The 16,096-nt window shown below is 39.9% G+C and overlaps 1 protein-coding gene across 1 annotated transcript in view; it reads right to left on the bottom strand.

Moving 5' to 3' along the window:
* The window catches only part of MCM6 (minichromosome maintenance complex component 6), a 37,869-nt gene that overhangs the window by 6,754 nt on the left and 15,019 nt on the right, over positions 1–16,096 (bottom strand). Inside the window, exons 9-14 of the mRNA XM_050750978.1 lie at positions 12,961–13,102; positions 11,245–11,352; positions 10,073–10,228; positions 6,128–6,256; positions 4,758–4,919; positions 1,415–1,550 (exon numbers count right to left, since the gene is read on the bottom strand). Of these exons, the coding sequence (XP_050606935.1) occupies positions 1,415–1,550; positions 4,758–4,919; positions 6,128–6,256; positions 10,073–10,228; positions 11,245–11,352; positions 12,961–13,102 (833 nt within the window). The remainder of the gene's footprint in view (positions 1–1,414; positions 1,551–4,757; positions 4,920–6,127; positions 6,257–10,072; positions 10,229–11,244; positions 11,353–12,960; positions 13,103–16,096) is intronic.

Here is a 16,096-nt window from a genome sequence, read left to right as displayed (position 1 = left end):
ACCACACCCAGCCTTAATACTAATTTTAAAACAAGCATACATTCCCACATGATCTCCTCTGTCAAAAAATAAAAATGAAAAATGAAATAAACTGGCTAGTTGCAGTGGCTCACGCCTGTAATCCCAGGACTTTGTGAGGCCAAGGCGGGCAGACCACCTGAGGTCAGGAGTTTGAGACCAGCCTGGCCAACATGGTGAAATCCTGTCTATACTAAAAATACAAAAATTTGCTGGGTGTGGTGGTGGGTGCCTGTAATCCCAGCTACTCAGAAGGCTGAGGCAGGAGAATAGATTGAACACGGGAGGCAAAAGTTGCAGTGAGATGAGACTGCACCATTGTACTCCAGCCTGGGCAACAAAAGCAAAACTCCGTCTCAAAAAAAAAAAAACAAAAAACCAAAAATAAACCAAGCATACAGTTATACAGATAATATAATAATTTTCAAATAAATTAGAAGCAAATGTATAAACTCTACTAGTAAAGACAAAAACTAACGGGAGGAATGTGAGGGATCAGAGATATAAAGATTTCACAATCTGAAAGTCCACTTGCAGTACTGTATACAAAATAAAAAATTCTACCAGCCTGGGCAATATGGCGAGATCCTGTTTCTACAAAAAATTTTCAAAAAATTAGCCAGGAGTGGTGGCATGGGCATATAGTCCCAGCTATTAGAGGGGCTGAGGGAGAAGGACTGCTTGAGCCCAGGAAGTTAAGGCTGCAGTGCCACGAGTGTGCCAAGGCATTCCAGCCTGGGTGACAGAATGAGACTCCATCTCAAAATAAATAAAATTTCTAGTATTTTTCTGTTCTAATGTGATTTAAACCATGTTTTAAATTCAGAAGCTAAACAACAATACAAATTAGGGTAAAACCGAAGGGATTTATGTCTATTATCACCATTTTGGTGCCTTTTATTTTAGTCTCTCAAATACATATATATATTTTGAGACAGAGTCTTGCTCGGTCACCCAGACTGGAGTGCAGTGGCGCGGTCTCAGCTCACTGCAACCTCCGCCTCCCGGGTTCAAGAGATTCTCCTGCCTCAACTTCCCGAGTAGCTGGGACTACAGGCAGTCTCTACCACGCCCAGCTAATTTTTGCATTTTTAGTAGAGACGGGGTTTCACCATATTGGCCAGGGTGTTCTCAAACTCCTGACCCTGTGATCCGCCTGCCTCAGCCTCCCAGTGCTGGGATTATAGGTGAGAGCCACCGCACCGGCCAAGTATATATATATCAACTATTTAATTTCATTTTAACTTATAAACAGTTAATAGAATTCAGTATCTGCTTTTTCCTTTTTGCTACCATAGATTTCATTAACCATCAGCAGGTGTACTTCTACCACATGACATCTCAGAAAATGTTTTGGTCCCTAACTCCAAAACAGTCATATGAACAAGTATCTCACCATTGATGCCACCAGCACCCTCATCTACCTCCATCTGGATCTCTTCCTCTTGATCTAGATTGACATCAGGTGTTTCCACACGGATGATTGATTTATTCAGTAACCGGAAAGCTTCCTTCACATGTTTAGGTTGGACCTAAACCAATAATGATGAAGTAATTCAGTTACTTTTCTTGATATACCAAACAGATTTTCTCCCAATGAAATCACAGTAGTATGTATTTTGGTTTTCTCACAAACACACACACTCTCAGTGTTGCTTTGATTTTCTCACAAACACCCTCTCTCATTCTCTCTCTTACATACACAGAGACAGCACTATAAATTCACCAGAATGGCTAAAATGACTGACAATATCAAGTGTTGACAAGAAGGTAGAACAACTCTCATTTACAGCAGGTGAAAACAGAAATTGACACAACTGTTTGGCAGAAAAACATGCATTAACCTATGACCCAACAATTCCACTCCTAAGTATATACTTGTAGAAATACAAACATATATACATATCATATGAACCCAAAGACATATACATCGCATAAGAACTAGGCCAGGCATCGTGGCTCACGTCTATAATCCCAGCACTTTGGGAGGCAGAGGCAGGCAGATCACTTGAGGTTGGGAATTAGAGAACAAGCCTGACCAACATGAAGAAACCCCATCTCTACTAAAAATACAAAATATTAGCTGGGCATGGTGGCGCATGCCTGTAATCCCAGCTACTTGGGAGGTTGAGACAGAAGAATCACTTGAACCTGGGAGGCAGAGGTTGCACTGAGACGAGATTGCGTCACTGCACTTCAGCCTGGGCGACAGAGCGAGACTCCATCTCAAAAACAAAACAAAAACCAAAAAAACAACCAGCAATGAAACCGGACAGAAAATGAAATGGAAAAAAAGCCTACTTCCAGTACCAACAAAAATGATAAAATATCAAGAAATAAATTCAATAAGAAATGTCAAAAAACATATGAAGAAAAGTTTAAAACACTACTGAGTGAAACAAAAGACTTAAGTGGAAAGGTATTTGTGGTATTTGTGGTAATCAGAACTGTTCACAAATGTTTGCTCTTCTCATTCTGGGCACCTGGTAGGAAGGCATTTCTCTATCCACTTGAACTTAGGGTGGCCATGTTAATTTCTCTGGCAAATGAAATGTGAGTATGTGCCATTTCTGGATAGAAGGTGGAGAAAGCACGTGGCTCACCACCTTCTCTTCCCTGCTTTCTGTCATCATAAAAGCATATGTCAAGATCAAGCCTTTATATCAGCCTGAATCTCTGAGTAACTTGACAAGGTGAGTCCCCTGATGACCTAATGGATGTGTAGCAAAGCAAAAAAATTGTTTTATGCAACTGAGATTTTATAGTAGTACAACCTAACCTATTCTAAGTGCTATCCTATTGAATAGGAAAATCATAAAGATGTTTTCAATTCTTCAAGTTAATATAAATTGAATGTTATACTGATAAAAAATACCAGGTTTTTCTTTAAAACAGAGCAAGCTGATTTCTAAGTTCCTAACAGCTGAAAGAGAACAATGCGCTGGAACTAGCCCTACATTTAAACTACAAAGTCCCATAGATTAAAACATCATGGTACCAATGTAAGAGGAGCTGATAAGACTCAATGAAACAGAATAGAAAGTCCAAAAGAAAATCCTAACACACACAAGAATATATAATTAAGGCATGCCGAACCAGTGTTAAAAAGATGGATTTTTCAATAAATGGTGATGGAACAACTAGAAAACTAGCTAGGAAAATAATGGGAGATTTTTTTATAATCTTAGAGAAAGGCCTTTCTAACAAAATAGTTTTTTTAATGGATAAAGATTATGAACATATAAAGAGACAGAAATAGCTCTTAAATATATGCAAAGATACTAAATTTCATTCAGAAAATATGTTTGTGTGTATAATTTATGTGCATATATTTTAATATCATGTGAATTTGCTATCTATTTAAAGACTAATTTTTAAAAATAGAACAAAATAAAAATAAATTAGAGACTGCCCTAAGACACATATCAGTTTCATGAAACTCATTTCAGGATCTATCACAATGAAAAAAAAAGTACAAATGTTAGCATGGTTTTAGAAGGACCTTGTCCCAGGGTATCTGGCCTACCCAAATTCTGCACACCCTTCAGTAACTGGGTTTAAATGTCGGCCCCTCCCTGAGTCCTCTTCCTCCTAAAGTAATTCATCTCAGTACTCTGCTTGTGATGCTCTATTATATTCTCCCTCTCATTGTTTTTTTTTTTCTTTCCAACCTTTATTTTAGGTTCGGGAGTACACACACAGGTTTGTTACATAGGTAAACTGTGTGTCATGGGGATTTGGTATATAGATTATTTGATCACCCACTCTCTCTTATTTTTTACATGCTTAACTAAATACATGTCTCCTTTCCACCAGATTAGAAGCAATGGAAGGCAGGGGCTCTCATTCATTTTTTGTCCCCTACAGGTGTTCCCTAAATATTAGGTGAATCAAAAATATTAAATAACTTAGTGTGAAAGTACTTCGTCAACAGTAAAGTACCATATCAAAGAATTTGAAAATTTAGGGGAAAAATGTCAAAAAATTAACCTGTGGGATAAAAGTAGTGATTGAAGTCAGAACAGTGGTTACTTCAGGGGAAGAGGGCTAAGACTGAAAAGAGGCAGGGGGAACTTTCTGAAATTATGGAAATGTTTTGGATCTTGAGCTGCGTATTCATAAGGATGTATGTGAAAAACTCATCATACTGTAAAAAAAAAAAAAAAGCCAAACCCCCTTTTCAAAGAAAACCTTACACCAAACCTATTAATAAAACTCGGAAAAAGCAGGGCTGCTTTGGTTGAAGCGAAGATGGGACGCTTGATTGCCCTTTCGTACTACTCCCCTTTTACCCCATTAATACCCACTGACCTATCCTCGTGGAACGCAGGGCTCAAAGAACAATCTAAAAATCAAACATTATACAAATGCAACCTAAGGAGGAGAGTTCCTCTGAGGCCAGGGGCTACATTATCTTATCTGTATTGCCAGCGCAGAGGCCTACTAGTACCTTGTGGGGTCTAAGTACATTTTTCCTGAATGAAAGGTATTAAATGGTAACTTATGTCTTTATGCACTCTATAACCTATGACGTGATCATCTCCGTCTAACAACTACACTCAAATGCTTAACAAGCTTTTTAAAGGGAAGAATTCCATGGTCCTGTGAGCACTCGACAGTTACAAAAAAATATATTTGCAGCAAATTCTAGTACGTCCCATACCAAAGATTAAAAACATGCCTACAAGGCAACAAATCTGTTTATCTCTGCTCTCATCATATCAAAGTGACTCTGATACCTCATCACAGCAGTGCATCCGAGCCATAGCTTCAGAGAGACGAATCATGCTCTCAAGCTGTCGCACTGTAATCCTCCATGAAGACTTGGTCACTCCAGAACCATCTCTCTGGCGGAGATGTTTATATTGTTCCACAATGAAGTCCTCTGACTCTTTGGAAATCTGTTTCAGATCATCATTCAAGTTAGAGAAACATTTCTATTTGATGAGAGCTACGGTAAACGTGAGTTTAAGAGCCTTTCAGGTGGAAACATTTAGGGAACTGAGAGGGTTGAAACTTGGAGAAGCCAGTGACAATAAATTACTATTGTAATGTCTTTCAAAAGAGACTAATAATAAGCAGGTTTGTGAATTCCATGTTACTAATTTTATGAACATGAAAAAAAAAGCTTAGTATTTAAGCAAATGACCATTTCTAAAAGCTGCTTAACAAGCTGAAGCAATGGAACAAGACGTAATGTCTTTTACACCTCAGGATGTCAATGCTCATTAAACAAATTAATGCTCAGTATTTGAGGCTCAATTAATTAACTCATGCTGTCTTTGGAGGAAAAAAAAGCTGTTTCAATAAACTTTATATCTAAAGGATACTCAGCTTTTCAGAGCAAAGAATTCAGCATATTAAGGAAGCATGCCAAGGTTACACAGGGATCAGTATATCAGTATGCAGTCATGGAGAACAGATGCTCTTTTTTAAACAAGAATCACCCATAACCCTTAAATGATTAAATTTCTTCTGGGACAGTGACAGCCAACCACAATCTCATGAATAATCAAGACAAGATGATAAATGATCAATACCTAGTAACACCTTCCAGAAGTCAAGCTGGCCAACAGTGTAAAAATCTCAACCAGAATGAAATTTTTTTTTCCTTTTCATACCCTATTTTGGGAAAATGCCAAGCATTTGGGGGTTTATGTCCAGGTAAGAATCCTGGGTCCAGGATGGAGTCAGTCTAATACAATACATCAATCACTGTCAGTAATTTGTATTTATCATAATGGCCTAGAGGAATCCAATGTTTCCTTCAAAGAAAAATTCAACTATTGATTTAGGCACATAAACAATTTTAAGGTTCTTAGTAATGTTTGAAATAAAAGAATGTTCTAGATTATCCAGCTATCCAAAACTCTTCCGCCATAAAAATCTTATTACCACCAAACGAATAATGGAATTATTCAGAATTTTCTGTTCCCTTTCTCAGCCCTCTCTGAAAAAACAAATTGCTGTTCTAGGAAAAAAAAAAAAGTTGTAAAATTTAGGAACTAAAGTAGATGACAGGTTCAGTTAATTTCCATATAATACACTTATTTAAATTCCACTTCAATATACCCATTATACCTTATCCCAGTACAAAAGGGTAGGTTACCTTGGGTTTAAACTGTCTTGCAAAGAGAAGGTATCTTCTGATATCATCGAGGGAATAGACTCGATCAATTGATTCCTCAATTCTTGAATGCAAATCTACTATGCGCCTGGCAATGGCATAATCTGTAACCTAATTCAAAACAAGAAAATTACTTTGATAGTCACAGCAATATCTTCTCCAGACTATCCCAGGCAATAAGAAATGATTTATAGCCAAAAACAAGCTCTAAGATGCCACTTACAGAAGTATTAATGGGTACCAAGTTTCTGATGAAAGTTTGGGAACAGTTGGATTTAAAATCAAACTTTTAAATGTATACCATTGCCCCACTCTAAAACTATACCTGAAGGAATGCCTTTAAAAACAGTAGGGTAAAGCACAGTGGCTCACACTTGTAATCCCAACACCTTGGGAGACTGATGTGAGAGGAGAGCTTGAGGCCAAAAGTTTGAGACTAGTCTGGTAAACAACGTGAGACCCTCCCTGTCTCTACAAAAAATAAAAAACAAAAAAATTAGCTGGGCATGGTAGTGCACATGTGTAATCCCAGCTACTCAGGTGGCTGAGGCAGGAGGATCACTTGAGCCCAGGAGGTTGAAGGTGCAGTGAAGCCATGATTGCACCACTGCACTCCGTCCTGGGCAACACAGCAAGCACTGTCTCAAAAACAAAACAACAAAAATAGCAGAACTAACATTTATAGGGCCCTCAGTGTATGAGCACTGTTGTCTTAAGCAGGTCTTAGAAGAATTAACTTATGCAATCCTCACAAAAACCTTATTAGGTAAATGATATTATCCCCATTTTATACATGGGCAAATTGAGGCCTAGAAGGTTAAGTAATTTATCCAAGGTCACAGTTAAGTAGTGGAACCAGTATTTGAATAGTCTAGCTTCAGAGACTGCTCTTAGCCACTAAATTTTGAAGATATTCATCCCAGAATATTGGGGAAAAAAAAAAAAAAGACCCCAAAATATGCAACTTGGTCTGAAATGGTTCAGGGAAAAAGTGTGCAGATATATAGAGACAGTAAGTAATAAAGCAAACAGGGTAATGTTAATATGTGAATCAGGTAAAGGGTATATGGGTGTTCTATGCACTATTCCATTTCTTGCAACTTTTCTGTAAGTTTGAAATTATTTCTAACTACAAAGTGGTTTGGGCGGAATACAGTGGCTCATGCCTGTAATCCTAGTACTTTGAGAGGCCAAGGCTGGTGGACAGCTTGAGCTCAGGAGTTCAAGACCAGACTGGGCAACACGGCAAAACTCTGTCTCTACAAAAAATACAAAACTTAGCTGGGCATGGTGGCCTACACCTGTAGCTGCTCAGGAGGCTTAGGTGGGAGGGTGGCTTGAGCCCAGGAGGCAGAGGTTGCAGTGAACTGAGATCACGCCACTGCACTCTGGCCTGGGCAACAGAGCCAGACCCTGTCTCAAAATAAATAAATAAAATAAAACAGGCTGGGTGCAGTGGCTCACGCCTGTAATCTCAGTACTTTGGGAGGCCGAGGCAGGGGGATCACCTGAGGTCAGGAGTTCGAGACCAGCCTGGCCAACATAGTGAAACCCCGTCTCTACTAAAAATACACAAATTAGCTGGGCATGGTGGTGCACACCTGTGATCCCAGCTACTCAGGAGGCTGAGGCAGGAGAATTACTTGAACCTGAGAGGCGGAGGTTGTAGTGGACTGAGACTGCAACACTGCACTCCAGACTGGTTAACAGAGTGAGACTCCATCTCAAAAAAAAGAAAGAAAGAAAAGAAAAGAAAAGAAAGAAAGAGAGAGAGAAAGAAAGAAAGGAAGGAAGGAAAAGAAAAAAGAAAAGAAAAGAAAGGAAGAAAGATAAGAAAAGAAAAAGAAAAAAGGCTTTTTGGCCAGGTACAGTGGCACATGCCTATAATCCCAACACTTTGAGAAGCTGAGGTGGGTGGACTGGTTGAGCTCAGGAGTTAGAGGCCAGCCTGGGCAACATGGCAAAATCCTGTTTCTACAAAAAATTCAAAAGTTAGCCGGGCACAATGGTGCACACGTGTAGTCCCAGCTACTCGGGAGGCTGAGGTGGGAGGGCTGCGTTAGCCCAGGAGGTTGAGGTTGCAGTGAGCCGCGATTGCACCACTGCAGGAAAGAGTAGGACTGTCTCAAAAACAAAACAAGCCGTGCGTGGTGGCTCACTCCTGTAATCCCAACACTTTGGGAGACTGAGGTGGGCATTCGAGACCAGCCTGGCCAACATGGTGAAAACCCGTCTCTAGTAAAAATACACAAAATTAGCCGGGCGTGGTGGCACATGCCTGTAATCCCAGCTACCTGGGAGGCTGAGGCAGAAGAATCACTCGAACCCAGGAGACGGAGGTTGCAGTGAGCCAAGATCGTGCCACTGCACTCCAGCCTGGGCAACAGAGCAAGACTCTGTCCCAAAACAAAACAAAACTAAACAAAACAGTTTTTAAAAAATCTCGAATGTTTTAAAGGTTTATAACTTGATCTGCTACTAAAGCTACTTTAATGAATCATGTATGAAAATCAGACAACTCAATTATCTGGTGATTAAATATGTCTCTGTATTGTGAAGGGAAAAAAACTGAACCAAACCAAACCAAACCAGGTGTGATGCTGCAGGCCTATAATCTTGGCTACTCAGGAGGCTGAGGTGGTAAGGTAGTTTGAGGCCAAGAGTTCAAGACCAACACGGGTCTTGAACTTGCTGCTGTTGCTACAAAAAGATGAAAAAATTAACCAGGCGTGGTAGTACACACCTGTAGTCTCAGCTACTTGGGAGGCCGAGACAGGAGGATCACTGGAACCCAGGAGATTGAGGTTGCAATGAGCTAGGGTTGTGGCACTGCCTGGGTGACAGAGCAAGACTTCGTCTTTAAAAAACAAATAAATAAAAATCCAAGCCCTCCAAACACAAAATGGAAGGTTGTGTTTATTTAGATAATATTTAAAGTTCCACTGTAATAAAGAGTTGTGCATTGTACCCAATAAAATGTAGAACCTCCTTGCTCAGTGATTTAAAAAGTACGGCCTAAAATATTAGTTCCTACAAACTGTCATTTTATAGTTCTGTGGGTATCTGAGGTGCATTGTTAAATATTTAAGTACAAATAACTCTAATAATTAAACTAACGTATCAGAATCCAAGTAAATCTACATTTTTTCACTCAATCTTAAAAGTAAGAAAAGAAGGTAAAATACATTCAGCAACTTGATAGGAAAAAATACGAAGATAAATGACTCATGATTTAACAAAAAAGAAGAAATTTCTTTGGCATCCCAGTTTTTTTCAAGGTGACTGAAAAATAAAATAAAAGCTCAATCAACAAAACAAAAAATCATATAAAAATCTTAAGAGTTTGGTTGGGGCCCAGCACAGTGGCTCACACCTATAATCCCAACACTTTGGGAGGCTGAGGTAGGTGTGGATCACTGGAGGCCAGGAGTTCAAGACCAGCCTGACCAACATGGTGAGACCCTGTCTGTACTAAAAATATAAAAATTAGCCAGGCGTGGTGTTACATGCCTGTAATCCCAGCTACTTGGGAGGCTGTGACTCAAAAATCACTTGAACCTGGGAGGTGGAGGTTGCAGTAGGCCAAGACTGTGCCACTGCACTCCAGCCCAGTCTCCAGTGAGAGGCTGTTTAAAAAAAAAAAAAAAAAAAAAAGTGTGGTTGGAAGTTAACTGTAACTTGTTTCCTTTTGAGAAATAGTAACAAAACCTGAAAACTTAATATTCTTTAACACAATTAAGTGGAAGCGACAATTCAAATGACTTTATTTTGAGTTGCTTACTAAACCCTTTGCCCGATCCTGTGCCACCCTGAGGGAAATCAAAGGCTGGGGCACACACATGCACCAGCTGTGGAGCAGTATATCTTCCAGCCTTGTCTCACTCGATTACTCAAACTGGAAATAAAAAAGGAAGCTCATGGGGTTACCTCATTACATTCATCCACAAGGATAAAGAAGAGATCGAATCGGGACATGATGGGAGCTGACAAATTTATATTCTGTTTCAATGATTTTGATCTGTCATAGTGTCCACTGATTGGGTTTGCTGCTGCCAAAATGGACGTCCGGGCGTTCAGAGTAGCCTGACCACAAAAGAAAGAATCTTAACAGGTTTAAATAGACATCAGCCAATAAATATGTAACAAAATGTTCAATCTCACCCATAATTAACTAAACGTAAACCAAAATAATGATACCCTTTTTCACATAAACAGGAACTCCTATGTGATTTTGGTGGTGTGATGTGTACACCGTTGAAGACATCAATTTGTTAGAAATTTCTCTTATAGCCAAATATAAGAGGATGCTGTGTTCAAGGATGCTTACTACAACTTTGTTTGTAATACAAAACACTGAAAACGAACTAAATGTCACTCAACAGAAGTCTAAAGAACCAAGCTGTGGTATATACAATTGAATATGGGAAAGTAATAAAAAAACCAAAGTTGATCTATTATGTTCTGGTAAAAGATTGCCAAAATAAAATTATGAAGTTAAACCAGCAGGAATGAAACTGTTGGTATTATGCTTATTTATGTACAAAATATTCCTAAAAGAGGCACGAACTCCATAGATCCCTATTTTTCTTCCTCCTGAAGTTCCTTTTTATCCATTGGATACTACGAAGCAGCTACTGTTGCCGGGAGTTGCAGGGAAAGAGTTGTCTTCTCGATTTACAGTTGTGTGCTGCTTACAATCTACTTGAATCTGCGGCTTTTAAAGTTTAGATTCTCCCTAGTATTGGTTATACTGTCATACTTATTTTCACTTAAATTATCTGTTAATATAAATAATTATATACATATATATAATCCATCTGTTGATCTTTGGCTATTTTTGTTATAATTGGAGCATGCTTCGTCAAAGAAAATGAAGCTTTGTTCATGGACATTTTCCTCTACTATCACAGCAATACATTTACACAGTACTCTAAACAACATTTATAGTTTGAATAAATAATTCTCAGGGCTGTATTTTCCATTTTAATGAACAGCATTACAAGTTGAAGTAATGAATTTTATCCAGGTGAACTTCTCTAGTACTACATTAATCAACAAGGCTATAGACAATGCAGTAGAACAGAAGTAGATACACATACCTTCACTCCTGCTTTAGTGATGGATATGGTCTGCTGTTCCATAGCTTCATGAATAGCAACTTGATCCCGCACGTCCATCTTATCAAATTCATCAATACAACACACACCCTGTAACCAAACAAATCAAGCCTAAGAAGCTGTCTTTCTTTTTTTTTTTTTTTTTTTTTTTGAGACTGAGTCTGGCTCTGTCGCCCAGGCTGGAGTGCAGGGGCCGGATCTCAGCTCACTGCAAGCTCCGCCTCCCGGGTTTACGCCATTCTCCTGCCTCAGCCTCCCGAGTAGCTGGGACTACAGGCGCCCGCCACCTCGCCCGGCTAAGTTTTTGTATTTTTAGTAGAGACGGGGTTTCACTGTGTTAGCCATGATGGTCTCAATCTCCTGACCTCGTGATCTGCCCATCTCGGCCTCCCAAAGTGCTGGGATTACAGGCTTGAGCCACCGTGCCCGGCTAAGAAGCTGTCTTTCAAGCTGGATGCATGGCTCACACCTATAATCCCAGCACTTTGGGAGGCCGAGGCAGGAAGAATGCTTAATTAAGGCCAGGCATTTGAGGTTACAGTGAGCTATGATTGCCACTGTACTCCAAGTTGGGTGACAGAGTGAGACCCTGTCTCTTAAAAAAACCACAATGGCCAGGTGTGGTGGCTCACGCCTGTAATCCCAGCACTTTGGAAGGCTGAGGTGGGCGGATCATGAGGTCAGGAGTTCGAGACCAGCCTGGCCAACATGGGGAAACCCCGTTTTTACTGAAAATACAAAAAATTAGCCAGGTATGGTGGCGTACACCTGTAATCCCAGCTACTCGGGAGGCTGAGGCAGGTGAATTGCTTGAACCCATGAGACAGAGGTTGCAGTAAGCCAAGATTGCACCACTGCACTCCAGCCTGGGCGACAGGGCAAGACTTCATCTCGAAAAAACAACAACAGTCTTTCAGATGGAAAATTACAAGTAAACTCACTAAGTCTGCTACCGCAGGGACTCTTCTATTCTCCAAACTAGTAGAAGATAGGTAAGTGAAGATTCTTAACTCCCTTTTCTAAGGAAGATAATTCAACAGATCCTAAAGCTACAAAGAATCATACAATTGACTTAAAACTAAGAGCATAACTAAAAATATACACTTATTGTACTTTCACTCAACATCAAAACCTTGTGTCAACTCCAGGATTGATTTTATACCTACAACTTGTACACATCTACTGATCTAAACTAGTCACAGCAAACACACATGCTCAGGACATGCTGATCAATTATCACAATTTCAAATTCTAGATGAAGAAAACTATGAATTATTTACTAAAGAATGTTGGGGTTTTCTGTTTTGTGTTTTTTGAGACAGTCTCGCTCTGTCGCCCAGGCTGGAGTACAGTGGCGCAATCTCGGCTCACTGAAGCCTCCACCTCCCGGGCTCAGTGATCCTCCCACCTCAGCCTCTTGAGTAACTGGGACCACAGGCACCCGCCACCATGCCCGGCTAATTTTTGTGTTTTTAGTAGAGAACATGGGGTTTCGTCATGTTGGCCAGGCTGGTCTCAAACTCCTGACCTCAGGTGATCCACCTTGGCCTCCCAAAGTACTGGGACTATAGGCGTGAGCCACCGCACCCAGCTGAGAATGCTATTTTTAAGGACATCTTTTTAACAGTAACTTATAGGCCTTTACTGATAGGGTAGGGGTATTCTGACTTTATACTGAAGAGTGTAAAATGTTCTTACATTATCAGCCAACATCAAAGCTCCAGCCTCAATGACAAACTCATGAGATTCTTCATCTCTCACAACAGCTGCTGTTAAGCCAGCAGCACTGGACGCTTTGCCACTGGTGTAGACAGCTCTGGGGCTGAACTCCTCCACGTGCCTGTTCAAGGTTATCATACAAAGACTCATTAATACGTCACTATACAGCACCCTTCCCAGGAAAACCAGCGGAAGAGTTTAAATCGCTGAAAGAACATCTGAGAGTGGCATTAAGCTTAAGCAATTCATAAAGACACATGCACAGACTAAATGGGAAGGCTCATCTCCTTCGGCTTTTCTTCTTTTTTTTTTTTGGGACAGAGTCTTGCTCTGTCACCAAACGAGTGCAGTGTCACGATCTCAGCTAACTGCAACCTCCACCTCCCAGATTCAAGTGATTCTCATGCCTCAGCCTCCCAAGTAGCTGGGATTACAGGCATGCGCCATCACGCCTGGCTAATTTTTGTATTTTCAGAGTTAATACCTGATAAAAATATCAATTTTTTTTTTTAATTGAGACAAAGTCTTGCTCTGTCGCCAAGGCTGGAGTGCAGTGGTGCGATCTCAGCTCACTGCAACCTTGCTATCTGGGTTCAAGCGATTCTCCTGCCTCAGCCTCCCGAGTTGCTGGGATTACAGGTGTGCGCCACTACGCCTGGCTAATTTTTGTATTTTTAGTAGAGATGGGGTTTCACCATGTTGGCCAGGCTGGTCTCGAACTCCCGACCTCAGGTGATCCGCCTACTTCGGCCTCCCGAAGTGCTGGGATTATAGACGTGAGCTACCACTCTAGCCTAAAACATCAATTTTATTTATTTATTTTTAAATTGTATTTATTTATTTATTTAGACGGAGTCTTGCTCTGTCCCCTAGGCTGGAGTGCAGTGGCGCAATCTTGGCTTACTTCAAGCTCTGCCTCGCGGGTTCATGTCATTCTCCTGCCTCAGCCTCCCAAGTAGCTGGGGCTACAGGCACCCGCCACCACACCTGGCTAATTTTTTTGTATTTTTAGTAGAGATGGGGTTTCACTGTGTTAGCCAGGATGGTCTTGATCTCCTGACCTCGTGATCCACCCATTTCAGCCTCCCAAAGTGCTGGGATTACAGGTGTGAGCCACCACGCCTGGCTAAAACATCAATTTTAAAAGCCTTTAATAGTAATAAATAGCAACAATCAACTATCAGAAGGTCTTGCAATTAAAAATAAAACAAAACTAGATATGGGGCTTATTCCAGAAATGCAAGATTGGTTTAACATCTGAAAATCAATCAATATGCTAAATTAATAAAACAACTACATGACCACCAAAACAGATGTAGAAAAAGTATCTGACAAAATCCAACACCTTTCATTATAAAAACCAAACAAACTAGGAATAGAGAAGATTTTCCTAAGTCTAATAAAGGGCTTTTTCTTTAACCTGACAAAGGGCATCTATGAAAACCACAGATAACATCAAACTCAAAGGTGAAAGGCTGAATGTTTTGCCCCTACGATCAGGAACAAGACACGGATGTCTGCTCTTGCCACTTCTATTCAACGTTATACTGATGGCTCTAATCAAGGGCAATTAGGCAAGAAAAAAAGGCAGCCAGATTGGATACTCCAACTATCATTATACACAGATTTTATACATAAAAAATGCTACAGAATTCACTAAGACTGTCACATACCACATGATACTGTTACCAGAGGCAACACTGTAGTACATCTTTTTTTTTTGGGCGGCGGGGGGAGAGAGAATGACAAGAAAAAAAACATCCTTTGTAACACAGGACTACTATCTTAAAATCTAAAACTCAGTTCGTGATATGTTCAAAAGAAATATTTACTCATAATACTCCAAACCAACTAAAAACGTTCAATATTCTAAAATGGTACTATGTTACAAATTTCCAAAACAAATAAAGAAAAGGCAGTTTGATGTAGCACGAAGTACACACGTTTTGCAGGCAACGGCAACTGTATCTGAATTTTAATATTCATGGCTCAGTGTCACCTTTCACCTACAAGAGAGTGGGCAAATTTCTTGAAGGCTTGGAGAGGTTGTGACTCCCTGAAAAAAAGGGAATAATACACATGCCTGTCTGGGTGCTGCCAGAGTAAGACATAACACATACACAGCACCGAGAACATGGCAGGTGCTCAGAAACTGGTTGCTTTTATTTTGGGCCCTAAGTTTCTTAAAAGTTTGAAAGTAACCAAGTATTTATTACAGCTTCTAAAAATAGTCAAAAATAGTGTTCCCACTGACAAAGTTAACATAAAACATCTCATAGCATTCCCTTTAGAAAGTACATCCAGGCCGGGCGCGGTGGCTAAAGCCTGTAATCCCAGCACTTTGGGAGGCTGAGACGGGCGGATCACGAGGTCAGGAGATCGAGACCATCCTGGCTGACATGGTGAAACCCCGTCTCTACTAAAAAATACAAAAAACTAGCCGGGTGAGGTGGCGGGCGCCTGTAGTCCTAGCTACTCGGGAGGCTGAGGCAGGAGAATGGCATGAACCCGGGAGGCGGAGCTTGCAGTGAGCTGAGATCCGGCCACTGCACTCCAGCCTGGGCGGCAGAGCGAGACTCCGTCTCAAAAAAAAAAAAAAAAAAAAAAAAAAAAGAAAGTACATCCTATTTTAAAACCTAACAAATGTTTGTATTCTTAGTCTCAACAATCCTGTATCTAGCAATATACCCAGAGGAAACAAACAAAAAATGTATATAACATTATGATGTTCACTGCATCTATATCAATAATTGTTATAATAAACTATCCTGTTAAATTTAACAGGGCTAAGGAAATGATTTTGTAAGTTATAATATACCAACAAAAGAAGACATCTGTGAAAATGAGAAACTCATGAGATTTTTCCATGCAAAAAGAAACATGGAAAAAATGTTTAGGGAAAATTAAAATTACAAGTATGTATAATATGATTTACAATAATGAAAATACATAATTCACATATTCAAACACTTTTGTACAAAGATATTATACAAAGACTAAAGAGTTCAATGTGAGATTGGTATTGCAGGCAATTTTTCCCTATTCTAAAAAATTGTAAAATGTTGCCATATCTTTATGAGAATTATATATTTAACATAGTCATAATTTACACTCC

This window comes from Macaca thibetana, chromosome 12, assembly GCF_024542745.1.
Source record: "Macaca thibetana thibetana isolate TM-01 chromosome 12, ASM2454274v1, whole genome shotgun sequence".
NCBI classification, from domain to species: domain Eukaryota; kingdom Metazoa; phylum Chordata; class Mammalia; order Primates; family Cercopithecidae; genus Macaca; species Macaca thibetana.
The sequence above is the reverse complement of the archived record's forward strand: the minus strand, read 5'-3'. Positions and strand labels throughout refer to the sequence as shown.